This window comes from Pezoporus occidentalis, unplaced genomic scaffold (assembly GCF_034315485.1).
Source record: "Pezoporus occidentalis ecotype Australia unplaced genomic scaffold, CSIRO_AGI_Poc_V1 ctg13, whole genome shotgun sequence".
NCBI classification, from domain to species: domain Eukaryota; kingdom Metazoa; phylum Chordata; class Aves; order Psittaciformes; family Psittacidae; genus Pezoporus; species Pezoporus occidentalis.
In genome coordinates this window covers 10,878,852-10,892,647 of record NW_026913103.1, presented here as the reverse complement: position 1 = coordinate 10,892,647, position 13,796 = coordinate 10,878,852, and the positions used below count along the sequence as shown (strand labels likewise).

The window sequence follows — 13,796 nt, the reverse complement described above, 5'->3', positions numbered from 1 at the left end:
AAATCTAGCATGTAGAAATATTAATAAATTACAACATATTTGATTATTTTAAAAATCTGTTCATATTAGGCACAAGTGACCCTACTTATTTCTCAAATTGTGAAGCTAAGCACTGAAAAGCAAAGCCATAGATATTCAGTTGTATTAGAATGATAATCGTTGGGGTAAAGAAATTTGGTTTACTACCAGATTATTTAATGCTATGATTAAAAATTTTTATTTATTATTTTTCTTTGACAGTTTGCTTTTGGTAGCTGGGGGGACAGTTCTAAAAATCTGTGACTTTGGTACAGCCTGTGATATTCAAACACACATGACCAACAATAAGGGAAGTGCTGCTTGGATGGCACCTGAAGTTTTTGAAGGTAACAGTAATCCACAGTGTCAATATTATGTATCCTTTCTAGGAATGCAACTGTAAATTAATTTGGTGCAGGAAATAAATTCATCATGTAATCTTCTATTCTTTCTGTCAGTTTATATTAAAGTTTGAGGTAACAGCTGAAAGAGTCTTGGCAGAACTTATTTACAAATCAGTATGATTGTGTATTGCCAAATCATGATGCAGAGTTTAGAAGAGCAGCACTGAATTGACTCTATCATGTTAGTATTAGTTAATTACAATAACATGTGGAACTTTTATTTGTGTTATTGCTGAGATTTACATAAGGAACACCTTTAGACAGCTGCTCTTGTTTTATAAGTAAGTAAAACATAGCCAGAGGGCCATTTCCCCGTGATTGAAATTACTTAAGAATCTCAGAAATAGCACAAACTCTGACATTTTAAATATACTGTCATTACCTTAACTCCCTATTCTGATCAGCTTTTATCATTAGAATTTTCCTGTTAGTGTCTCTGAATTGAACATAATTGACTTCATTTTCAGTCCTCTACTTTCTTGTAACTCTCATCTTCATCTTCTTTTGGTGTAATCTAGAGATTTGATGTGCTTCCTTTTTCCTGCATACTGAGGAACTTGATGTTAACAGTTAATTTAGTTAAGTAGGAAAATAAGTTATTTGTTGGAGTGTAGCTGGGGAAGACTGATGGCACTTCATAATTAATAGGTGTAATTGCTGCATGATTATCAGAGAAAAAAATTAGTCAATATTAGATTGCAAATTAAACACCTTTTAGCCAGTCAGTACCTTAAATTACCACTGCAATTAGCAGAGTGGCCTGGAGAAGTCATCTTCCTGCTTTAGGAAGCAGGTATCCTGGCTTTGATATAATATTTGGCAAGTGCCTCTGTGCAGAAATGGTTTCCCAGATTCTGGATCTAAGTGGCCTCTTTTACTGTCCTTACTCTGGAGAGGAGCAGCGAGTTATGTATGTCCATACACAGTTGTAGGAGGTGTTTTCTCCGGAACACCACTTTTTGTATTCAGTAAGGCAGAACAATGAATTCTTGTATTGCAAATTTATTGTTGGATGGAGCAAAAGCCTTCAGTTTACAGCTGGTTTTATGTACTTTTATCTGAAATTTTTTACTGATAGTGACACAAATCTTTCCACAAGAACAAGAAAGAAGGGAATCTAGTAGCTTCTGTGAGGTAGCATATCAAATTACTCTTGAAGCAGTCATTAAACTACTACAGTAATCACGCCAAATATCAAAATTGTTAAAATTTGTTTGCTTGTGCTACTGCATCAGAATTCAACAATGGAATAAATGGTAATGTTTTAGTACTGTTCTAGTACTGACATTTTTAGGTAAGATCAATAAAGGCACAAGAAGTATCATTTGTAGGTGGTAAAGGGTTCATTGAAGTCGTTGCCCTAATATTAAGATTTGTTCCCCTCCACCTACCCCTCGAGGCCCAACCACCACCACCCCCCCATATTAAATATTAGGGCACCTAAAGACTTGTGCAGATCAAACTATCTACATTAAAATAATATTTAGATTGGGATAAAGTGAAAGAGAGCAAGTGTCCAATCTGGGTATTCCGTTTAGAAAAAACTATTTAAAAATTACTTTGGGATAATAAGATAAATCGAGGATTGGCTGTGTCATTGTGTCTATCCTCCCATGGTCTGTTACATAATGAAACAATACAGAATACTCCTTCACTTCCTTTGGACTCAGTTTTCAGAATTAATTCAAGGCTTCTCATCAGCAAAATAAATTTCATTGTTTAAATAGGAGAATAGCATTTCACATGTTTATCTAGTTTGATAAAGGTGTAAGGAGTTTTGGAGATGCCAAGTTCTTAAACGATTTTGTAAAAACACTAGCTGGGAGAAGTAGACATTAGTGCCTTAGAATTTATGATTTATGCTGCAGCCCATCTTTTCTATCTGCCTTTGCAAACTGGCTGGTCTGCAAGAACTGGCCTGAGAACATGCTGCTTTCTTCGCACAGTTTGTCAGAGGTATGGAGGCAGAGGAAGATGGCTTACAGGTAGAGTGCAGGCTTTTGCAACTGGATGTTGTATGGTGCATGTCCACATGAAATTAGGCTTCTTTAATTCTGCTATTTATTAAATTGTCTTTATGCTTTCTGATTATGTATTAACAAAAAAATCTCCTGGCCACTTGATGCCAATTTGATCCTCCTCTGAAGACAGATGAACAGATCTCTATCACATTCACACATCTGTTATCATTCACACATTTATTATCATGTCATTCACGTTTCTTTTTAGTATGTGCATAAGTTATGGTTACAGAGCATACATTCTTGCTTTGCGGTGTCTGAACATTTTTATTCATTATTCTATATACCTACATGTTTTCTGCATTTTCAGTGGGAGTCTTAGAGATATTGTACTTTTTGTTGAAGAACTTTTAGTAATGACATGACAAAAAGAGTAAGAGTAATAAACAGGAAGGAAATAAGATGATGAGGAATTGAGGAGTCTGCCAGTTTGTACATATGGTAACTTACTAGTTCTGCTAAAGAGTTGTAATAAAGAGCAGTGGATATGACAGAGATGTTATTGGCTGGATATTGCAACTAACATGGAAGAAGTGAGTTGAAGAATATTTAGAGGAAGCAAGCATAGTCAATTATCTTTGAAGAGAACTTTGAAACTTAATAAATGTTATAAATATAAGAAAACTGACACATTTTATCATGTCAGGATGACTCCAAGTGAAGAGGATTGATTTCCAAGTTTCCAGAGATAAGCATTCTTAATGATCCTGTGGTTAAATGATTTCAGATTTAAGTTAGCATGAATCAGCCGTCTTTAAAAAACTTTTTTTTTCTCAGCAAAACAAATGACAAGTGAAAGGAAGCATATACAGAGCTATTTATCAGCTCAAACTGTTCCTTTTTAATGTGTTATATAAAAAAGACAAATTATATCAATGGCTTTCTTCCAGGTAGCAATTACAGTGAAAAATGTGACGTTTTCAGTTGGGGTATTATTCTCTGGGAGGTAATAACCCGTAGGAAACCTTTTGATGAGATTGGTGGTCCAGCTTTCCGCATAATGTGGGCAGTTCACAATGGTGAGTTGAAAATACTTAATTGCATTTGAACCTGTGTATTTGACCCATACATTTGCTAAACACTCTTAACTGTCTAGCTTTAAATTACTAGGTATTTTATGCTTAAAATATGCATTTTTCTGATAATGACTTAATGGTTAGATACCACCATTTTTGTGTCAGTGTGGGGTTTATGTTATTTGCCTGCTACAATGCTTGCGTTTCCTGCTCCTGTAACTAGTGTATGACCAAACAAGCAAAACAAGCCATGTTGTTTTTTTTTTTTATGATGCTGCATTTTAAAAGTGATCTGAATCATATGCTAAAAAATACCCCCACAACTCCCCTGTCTGGGTGAATATTTTAGTAGCCAAGTTGTCTTGTCTTTTTTTTCTTTTGTTTTTCTAATTGGGCATCTGCAGTAAATGTGGGAGTTTAAGTAACTTGACCTGTCTTTAGAAATGCTAGAAAACGTCAAACTCCTGCAGGGCCACTAGGCACTGAAAATGTTACTTTGTTTTTCATCTGCTTTTATCTTTGTCCTGCTGTTTGAATTGTTTTAGGTTTTTATCTAGGTACCTGCAATCATGGAGTAGGACTCTACTGTGCTAGGTACTATACACAACATATTCTCAGAAGCTTAGAATATAAACAGGAGACAATTGTTGGACTAAAATGGACAAAAGAAAGCAGTGATACAACGTGGGTCAGAATAATAGGCCATAGTTATCTTCATGCTAGTGGTGTAACTTTCTTAATAGTGTGGCTTTAGGTACCATGGCAAAGCAGTTTTCAGAAAAGTAATGATAGTGTAGTTCAGTGAATGTCTGCAAAGAGTTTCTGCCATTTGTGAAATCAACATCAAAGAAAGCACAGACTTGTTTGGAAGATGTAATGAACAAATAAGTAGTGAAGGCCTGCACTCTGCCTAAGTGTCATTGCTTCAGTACTAAAGGATAAAAGCATAAGGTGAGCACATGCATCCTGTTTGATGAAAAAGAGAAAGGAGCAGTTGTTGCAGATGTAATGATGCACTTCACATGTAAGAGAAAAATAGCATTGTGTTTATTGATATAACCAGTTTATTTAACAAAGTTTGATATTAAATACAGCAGTGGTTTAACAAGATTCACTTGCAAAGTGCACTTGATTACTTACCGCATAGAGGGACAGGGTCAGACAAATTGTCAAGGAGACATTCCATTGAGTCATGAGGTTCAGAAAGGACCTCTTTGTGTTCTAAACTGCTTCTCAGAGGGGAGTTTAGGTGTGGCTGAATCCAGACTTGGTCAATGGTTTATGTCTAAAAGATTATATGTGCACAATCAATCCTTTATATTGCTTAGCTAAGATTTAAAAAGTTTCAACACACTTATTCCCAATTCATCTCTTCAAGTATCTGACATAAGGATTCTCTCAACCTCAAGGAGTAACCTTGAGAGACATCCCTACTCAAGGGGAGATCCTGGCACACAGCCCTCTGCCATGCAAGAGAGCTCAGTGAGCCATGGACTGTCCACTACTTATGGAGTAAGATAGTTGACTCATAGTGATATTTGCATACTGACTACAGATGTTGGTTTCTTCCAGACTTGGAACTTCAGTTGCACCTTGACTAACACTGTGGTTGGTGGGTGCATTGCTTAAATTAGCCCTTGGCTCTTGTGGTGTTACCAGTCTTCCCTGAATCCACTTTGAGTCAGCTGCAGTCATCATAACCAGACGCATCCAATATGTCCGCCACTGTTGGTTATCACTTTAGCGGAGTTACAGGAAATAAAGGTCAGGTTGGTAAGGGATCACACGAGTTCAGGCAGACAGTGATAGGTTGGATGAGCATTACAGTTGTAATAATAAACAAAGATAGATGTTTGCAAATGGCACTTCTGAACGAAGAAACCGATTCTCCATTTTACTGAGTCATTGAGTTTAAGACTGGTGAGCGCCTTGCATAAAAGCATTACCTGTGCAAGGAAGCATAAACGTAGTTAGTAGTCATAAATTGGAAAGCTTTGGTAAGGTGTGGGAGTATCCTTTAGGGGAAGACAAATCACCTGTCTGTCCGTATTTTTGTTTTAAAAACTTATCTCTCTTTTTTTACCCCTCCCACAACTTTTTTTTTTTTTCTTTCTGTATTACTTGTTGTGGTTAATACATTTTTAAATACTCGCTGCTTTCTATGCAAAATGTCACTATAACTCATGTATTGAACACAACTGGGTATCTACTCATTGCAATTGTACTCATTGCTGAAACAGTAAAAAGAGTAGAAACTTGAACCAAACCACAGCTGAATAGTATTTTACATTAAGCATTGTATAACAAAACCAAAAATGTGTATAGGCTGTGAAAAAGTCACCTGAAATTGGTACTTCAGTGCTTAATAATTTTTCAGGAAGTTCTTAAGAACAAAATCAGCCCTTAAAAATACACACCTTCTTTTTTTTTTTTTTTTTTTTTTTCCTGTAGGGCATTAGGAAAGAAGTTGCTACTTGATTCCTAGTTTGGTCTAAAGCTTTATTCTTTAGAAAATGATAACTTATTCATTAGCCATGGTAATATGTTGTATTTTGTCAGGTCATGAATTTATTCAAAACATTACTGAAGGAAAATTTAATTTTCTTAGTATTTGTTGTAATTGTAACTTGTATGAAATACAGAGGAACTTGTGTCAGTTTTTTGTTTGTAAGAGAGAAAATCAAGTACCGGCCAATTCTTTCAGAGCACAATTAACTGTTTTGTTTTCTATATTTATTTATCAAAATACCAGAGAGAGATCAGTCACTGTCAGTCATCTTATAGTTTAACAAATTGTTTTTTCTAATTTAACTTCCAGGTACTCGGCCACCCCTGATCAAAAACTTACCTAAACCAATTGAGAGTCTAATGACCCGCTGCTGGTCCAAGGATCCCTCACAACGACCATCCATGGAGGAAATTGTTAAAATAATGACACACTTGATGCGGGTATAAAAATTTTAGTATTTTAGTAATTTCTTAATCTATGAAGTTTGAAAGTTGAATTATAAAGGGCATGCCTTTTATCGCACTCAAAAAGTGGGCTTGCATCTTTTCTTTCTCCTATCTTTTTGATAAGAGATTATCAAATTACTACAATAAAAAAGGGAAATCATTCCCCTGTTTATGGGAGAAGTATGCTAAATCATAGATTTTGGGAAATTAATAAAAAGAGTCATAGATGTATTTAAATGCATTACTAAAAATAAGTAAATTTCTCTCTCTTCTAAGTAGATTAAGATGTAATTTATATTTACAAATTTTATGAGTTGCTATTTAAAAAATTTCAAAACAATTCTGAATTACTTTTTTTTTATCAAATCATTGCTGGTTTTTCACAGTACTTTCCAGGAGCTGATGAACCTCTGCAGTATCCTTGCCAGTATTCAGATGAAGGCCAAAGCAACTCTGCCACTAGTACAGGTACGCTTGTATAAATAAAAGAACAACAACATGAAATTATGCAGATGGATTATAAAGCACATTCTCATACTGATTCTGAACTCAAACTGGGAAAGGTAACCTTTCCAAAAACTTAAGCATTGGCAAAAATCTATTGGTTTTTTTTTAAGACCTCATGCTACATCGTATTTAGTGTTCTCAGCCAAATGGTTTGATGAAGTGTACCTTTACTGGAGAATTGATGGCTTGGCTTTGCGAGCGAAGATTTGGGAAGATCTTTACCCATGCTTACTACAAGCATGTTGACTAAGGGCATGTGGAATAGGCAAGTCTGTTTGGAAAAAAGGCTGCTTAGGCAATCAGGAAGTTTCTGACCAGGACTGTCATCTGCTGAGGCAGTCTCGAGCAACCAGAGTTGCCTGCATGCAAGGTTGGATCTGCTTGGACCGGCACCTGAAGTTTTTGAAGGTAACAATAATCTACAGTGTCAGTATTATGTGTCACCTGCTGTTTTGGCCCTCGCCTGTCCATACAGACAAGCAAGAGTAAGCCCTTCCAGCCTGTGCAGTGGATTTTTTAGGTGAGGCACAGCGTGCGCAGAGCTGGCCCCACCCTTTATACCTGAGGTTTATCTGCCATGGCCTAGCTAGCTAGGACGGTGACAGCAAAATCTTCTGGTCGTAGGTTTTGTAAGAGTGTCCATCTCTTGGATTGAAGACCTTACAAAGCTAGACAAGGTCTGTCTGCCTGGGTTTGAAGTTAGGAGTTTTCAGTCTCCTATGAGGAAGGCCTGTCCTCGCTAATGAAGATTCTGGAAGGGCTTTACCCACGCATTCTGAGCAAGACTGTCATCTCTTGGGTCAATCTCGAGCAACCAGTGACACAACAGCACAACATCAAACATGTAGGAGGGGTTCTGACTTAGACGGCCGCACACAAAGAGTTGTAGTCAATGGCTCAATGTCCGGCTGGAGACCAGTAACGAGTGGCATCCCTCAGGGATTGGTGTTGGGACCGGTCTTGTTTAACATCTTCGTCGCTGACATGGACAGTGGGATTGAGTGCGCCCTCAGCAAGTTTGCCAATGACACCAAACTGTGTGGTTCGGTTGATACGCTGGAGGGAAGGAATGCCATCCAGAGGGACCTCGACACGCTTGTGAGGTGGGCTGATGCCAACCTCATGGAGTTTAACCATGCCAAGTTCAAGGCCCTACACCTGGGTCGGAGCAATCCCAGGCACAACTGCAGGTTGGGCAGAGAAGAGATTCAGAGCAGCCCTGCAGAGAATGACTTGGGGGTGTTGGTTGATGAGAAAAATGAACATGAGCCTGCTTCAGTGTGCGCTTGCAGCCCAGAAAGCCAACCGTATCCTGGGCCGCATCAAAAGGAGCGTGACCAGCAGGTCAAAGGATGTGATCCTGCCCCTCTACTCTGCTCTTGTGAGACCTCACCTGGAGTATTGTGTGCAGTTCCTGGAGTATTGTGTGCATTGTATTCTGGTGTCCTCAACATAAAAAGGACATGGAACTGTTGGAACAAGTCCAGAGCAGGGCCACGAGGATGATCAGGGGACTGGAGCACCTCCCATATGAAGACAGGCTGAGGAAGTTGGGGCTATTCAGCCTGGAGAAGAGAAGGCTGTGTGGAGACCTCATAGCAGCCTTCCAGTATCTGAGGGGGGGCTGTAGGGATGCTGAGGAGGGACTCTTCATTAGGGACTGTAGTGATAGGACAAGGGCTAACGGGTTAAAACTTAAACAGGGGAAGTTTAGATTGGGTATAAGAAGGAAATTCTTTCCTGTTAGGGTGGTGAGGCACTGGAATGGGTTGCCCAGGGAGGTTGTGAATGCTCCATCCCTGGCAGTGTTCAAGACCAGGTTGGACGAGGCCTTGGGTGATATGATTTAGCCTAAGGTGTCCCTGCCCACGGCAGGGGAGTTGGAACTAGATGATCTTAAGGTCCTTTCCAACCCTAAGTATTCTATGATTCCATGATAAGCCTGCAGATGCAACAGGACACTGTGGGCAGCTGCCTGAGCTGGCAGGAATTGGTGGCAGGGTGGCTTTGGAGGATATACCCTTCAAATGCTGTGCTTTGGTTCTTCTGGCAAGCTCGTGACTAAATCCGCTCTAAACTGCGTTTTTCGTACAAATTGAAAAAGCTGGGGGTTTTGATTAGGGAGATGATGGTTAAAGCTGGAGCCAGGCTGCAGTGCAAGATTAAACAAAGTAACGGTGTTTTTACCCACACGCTGTGGCTGTGGAAGTCAGTTTTGGGCTGATCCTGCAGAAGTAGGTCATTCACTTTTCCCAGAGTGAGCCTGCCTGAGGTCGGTGTCACCTATGGTACTCAGCCCCCTCAGTGCTACATCTCCATTACTGGAGAATACACCTATAATAAAAGCTGTCTCTGAATGTCCAGGTCCTCCCTTTTTATTCCGCTCCCCCCCTAAGGTTGCTAGCAGTTGACATGATTTCATTCACGTGCAGTGATTAGGAGCTGACATTTTTAAATCTTTTGCCATTTTTGAAAACTGCACCTGCTTTCAGTTATGTTCTCCACAATTTAAACTTGCAGTCGTTTTATGCTCAGATGCAGGAAATGCAGTAATTTAAATATAAGTGCAAGGAAATCCCTAGAAAGGAGAAAGGAACAAATTGCAGGGTAGATTTTTTCGGTTAGTCCTGCCCTCAGAGGAATTCTTTTACTAATAGGAAATAAAAATTATTTGATCTTCTCACTTTTTTAGTGTACAGTTTTCTCACTTCTGTTGTTTTTAATCATAGGTGTCTTTACTTTCCATTGCTTGGTTGTGCTTTTTTTTTTTTTTTAATCATCTCCAGACAAATCGCTGTTATTTTGGTTGAAGTTTCCTTGGCTATTTTGCAACTTAGTGACCTATATATTTCAAAATCCTTTCATCTGTAACATTGTACTGACTCTGCTAGCTGTTCTCCAGCCCTCAGCACATGACTTCAAGATACAATTTACCACTTGAAACTATGAATATGTATTGCCTGTTATTTTTCAGGTATCTGTGCTCCTTTATGGTTAACGGTGGACTTTGTCGTTAATTGTGAATTAGATTGCTGGCTGTGTTGTTACTATAGCATCTACCAAAACTATTTGAGAGCAAGCTAAAGATTGACTTTGGAATGTCATTATAGTACTTACTCATGTATTCTTTTTCACTCTTTTTACATTAATGGATCTGTTGCAGTCTTGCAGCTTGCCTTTCATTAACAGTTTTCAAAAGTCATGCTTTAAAGCAGAGTTAAGCTTCTGAGAATGCTCAAGTGAAGAGATGTACTTTAGTATTTTTAATTGAAATTCTCAGCTATTTTTCCATGTTACTGATTTTTAGGTTCATTCATGGACATTACTTCTACAAACACAAGTAACAAGAGTGATGCTAACATGGAACCAAGTGACTTCCAAGGAGCTTCTACAAATGATACTATTAAACGTTTGGAGTCAAAATTGGCACAACAAATGAAAAATACAGCTAAGCAGCCGGTAAGCCAACATGCAGTTTTGAACCATAGACAAAAGTGCTGTAACATCTTTCAAAAATACAAAATTGGAGCCAGTTAGTTATAAGAAAAGAACATGAAAAGTGATGAAAAGTAGTGAATGATTTCAGAAAGGTAAGCTGGAAGTCTCTAACATCATCTCAAATGAAATAAAAAACCCACTTAATTTTAAAGGGATTCCTTACGTTAAATATATAAAGATATATGTTTGAAAATTACTGCCTTAACTTAGAATGAAAGTATTAGTATAATATGAAAGGATTAAAGTTATATGAATTTTGAAAATACTACGTTTTGTTTTCAAGTGGGATGGAAAAAATACAAAGATTCTTTTGTGACAGTATCAGCCTAATTCTACTTTATTTTTATCTGCATAAAGTTAGACTTTTCAGAACATTGCAGATAGTTGGTTCCTGCAACTAGTAGCTGTATTATTACCATTTATTGAATTATAAATGTTAAATCTTGTCACTTTTAACCAGCACATTATTAGAAATAGATTTTAACCTACATACTGTGCATATGTCATGGAGGGGCTTCTGCAGGTTTTGGTTTTTTTTCTTTTTAAAAATGTAACTTTTGAAACAGGGTGATGCTGGCCGCTTGAGTTTACCCCCATCTCGTGGGAGCAGTGTGGAGAGCTTGTCAGATGTTCGTGCACGACCACAGTCATCCCTTGTTTCAGGAGAAGCCAAAAGGATGAGTGCTGACATGTCTGAAATAGAAGCAAGAATAGCTTCCATCACAGGTAAAATTAAAGGATGTTTGGGAGATAGACTAAGGAATTGGAAGGAGGGAAAGGAGAAAGGAAGATGCAGAATGTGCATACTCATAGAGAATGTAAATACCATTCACTTTACGTGTTGTCTTTATTGTCCTTTATTAATTGTGGGGAAAAATAGCTTCATTCATGGTTGTATGCTTGACAAGGTTGCGTATTTTAATTGGATACTTTTAAGGTTGTGGAAGAGATTACTTTTGCTGAATTAGACTTTCAGCTTTTTAAAAAAAATCATTATGAGACTTCTAAATATCAGTCCTATTTCAAATGCAAAACTTTCTCCTTTGTATCTGAAATCATATTATAGGGTAAATTATTTCTAAAATAACATTTCCTTCAAGGTTATTCCTATAATATTTTGAAATTGAGTTGGGTTTAAAGTTCAGCATGTTCCCAGATAAGTTTTAAAATTCACTTTGACAGATTTTAGGAAAAGAAACATAGTTAAATTTTTTAGTGGCCAGATTAACAAAGTGTCATTATCTTTTGTTTAAAAACAAAACAAAAACTACAGGTGTTTTGCCAGGTTTGCTTCAGATATTTATAAACTGTTGTGTCTAAACATCGAATCCTTGAGTGAATTGGAATTGATGTGTAAGTATAAATACATTCTTTTATGGTGAAAATATTTATTCTTCCCAAAAGAGCAAGTTAATAAAAATGTGTATACTTGGCAAACACTTTCTTGTCTCTTTTCTTCATCAAATATATTGTTTGTTAATCTATGCAAACTCCAGGTGATAAATTTCTTTTATGAAGCTTTTTTTTTCTTTTTTTGTTATGGTATATAACCACAGAATAAGAAACAAAATTTCTTTGGTTAGTCCAGGGTTATTTAGCCGTTCTAGTATTTTCCTACAAATCTGAAAATTATGGTAATCAAGGAGCAGTAATAAGGAAATTTACATCATATTCTAGCTTTCTTGTACACCACAACTGTTCTATTTTTTGTCCGTTGTATTATGATTACTCCAGAATCTTGTTTTACTAAATGCTGAAGTTACTCATTAAATAATATTTGTCTTAGCCTGAAAACACTTTTTACTTTTATGTTCTTATTTTAAAGCCTTATTTCGAGATTTGTCTTTTGTATTGTCAGTCTTTGACTGGATGATTGTGTAGCACATCTCACCATGAATATCTCTAAGGGTTTTCTAACACAGAAGGCAACTGTGTACTTACCTGATAATAACAACATGCTGGTTTTATTTTCAAATGTGTCAGGACTCGCTTTGGTCGCTGACACTCTAAAGTCAATATAAGTTTTTTACCTTAGTGGAGATAACTAGCCCTCCTTTGTGTGAGTTTTTAATTTTCCTGGTTTGTCTTCCTTAAGTACATTGTCCCGAATAGTAATTATTATTTCAGAATCTGCTAAGGTTTGTTCATCTAGTTTAATAACTGTAAGGTTTCTTTTTCTTGAAACAAAATTATATACTGAGCATACTAAATTGAGGGGTTTGGGTTTTTTTTTAAGAAATCGCTTCAGGCCTTAGTGGACTACTAGAAATGAGGTCACACCCATCTGACTATAACTTTTTCAAAAAGAGCTGAAACAGCACTCTTGATTTTGCTTTGTTGGGTTTTTTTTATTCTTGTGAACTGTGTGACAGAAATAATATGCTGTGAACCTGAAAAAAAAAAATTGTGTGGTTGGGAGAGTATTGAGCTGTTGTTAAGAGTAAATCAGATCAAGAATTATTTAATCTTCCTGTTCCATCTATAGCTAAGTGTAAAAGTAAATCAGATAATGCACATAACCAGTACTTAAGTTTGAGATGGATACGCTGCAACGTTCTAACTTTGGGAGATGTATTCAGACTTTTCTCAAAATGGGAACTATTTATCTTAATCTATACAAGTAGTAAAACAAAATAAAAAATGTGTTAGTAGATTTTATTACAGAATAGATGACGTTTCTCGAACATCATTCAAAAATTTAAAGGTTGCTAGTGATACCCAGTTTGCAAAACAAAAAAATCTTCACTAATAGGTCAAAAGAATGGAAGGCAGGAATTATTAAATGTAATTATAGAGTATGCACTTTTGCAGAGACAGATAAGATTTGAAATGAGGTAATCTAAAGAAACAGAAGTACCCAACTCTTAATATTGTTTATAAAATAGTTGGTACCCAACACAAAATAGAAAATGTTAAATAAATTCAGGCAATCAAGAATTTATTCTGAATGTGCAGGTGATCTGAAATAATTTAATATGTTCTCTTTCTGGATAGTTACATTTGGTTTTCCCTTCCTTATTGCCATGCTGCTTTCTGTGTTTGACTTTTGTGTTGCTAACTATAACTAATTACACAGTGTTGTAATGATGGCTAGTTCTGCATTTTTTGCTTTTTAACAGTTGCTTTACTATGTGTAAGCATGAGTGGAAGGCAATGCAGTTTATTCTGCATGACATTTTTGCATGAACTATAGTTTAACCAAGTTTATGAAAAATGCAATATTAGGAATTTAATAATTTTGCTATTGCTATTTTAGTGTTTTGCATGTGTATTGTATATGTGTATTTTTTCAGCCTATTCCAAACCTAAACGAGGCCATCGTAAAACTGCTTCATTTGGCAACATACTGGATGTCCCTGAGATCATCATACCAGGTA

General features: G+C 36.7%; 1 protein-coding gene across 6 annotated transcripts in view; it reads left to right on the top strand.

Annotated features, from left to right (window-relative positions):
- Positions 1-13,796, top strand: part of MAP3K7 (mitogen-activated protein kinase kinase kinase 7) — a 50,455-nt gene that overhangs the window by 15,863 nt on the left and 20,796 nt on the right. For 4 of the 6 annotated variants that reach the window (XM_062608405.1, XM_062608400.1, XM_062608399.1 and 1 more), the window contains 7 exons: positions 241-365; positions 3,334-3,462; positions 6,278-6,408; positions 6,801-6,882; positions 10,229-10,380; positions 10,986-11,145; positions 13,713-13,793. In XM_062608405.1, the coding sequence (XP_062464389.1) occupies positions 241-365; positions 3,334-3,462; positions 6,278-6,408; positions 6,801-6,882; positions 10,229-10,380; positions 10,986-11,145; positions 13,713-13,793 (860 nt within the window). The remainder of the gene's footprint in view (positions 1-240; positions 366-3,333; positions 3,463-6,277; positions 6,409-6,800; positions 6,883-10,228; positions 10,381-10,985; positions 11,146-13,712; positions 13,794-13,796) is intronic. The other 2 variants (XM_062608401.1, XM_062608402.1) reach the window with 1 other exon arrangement.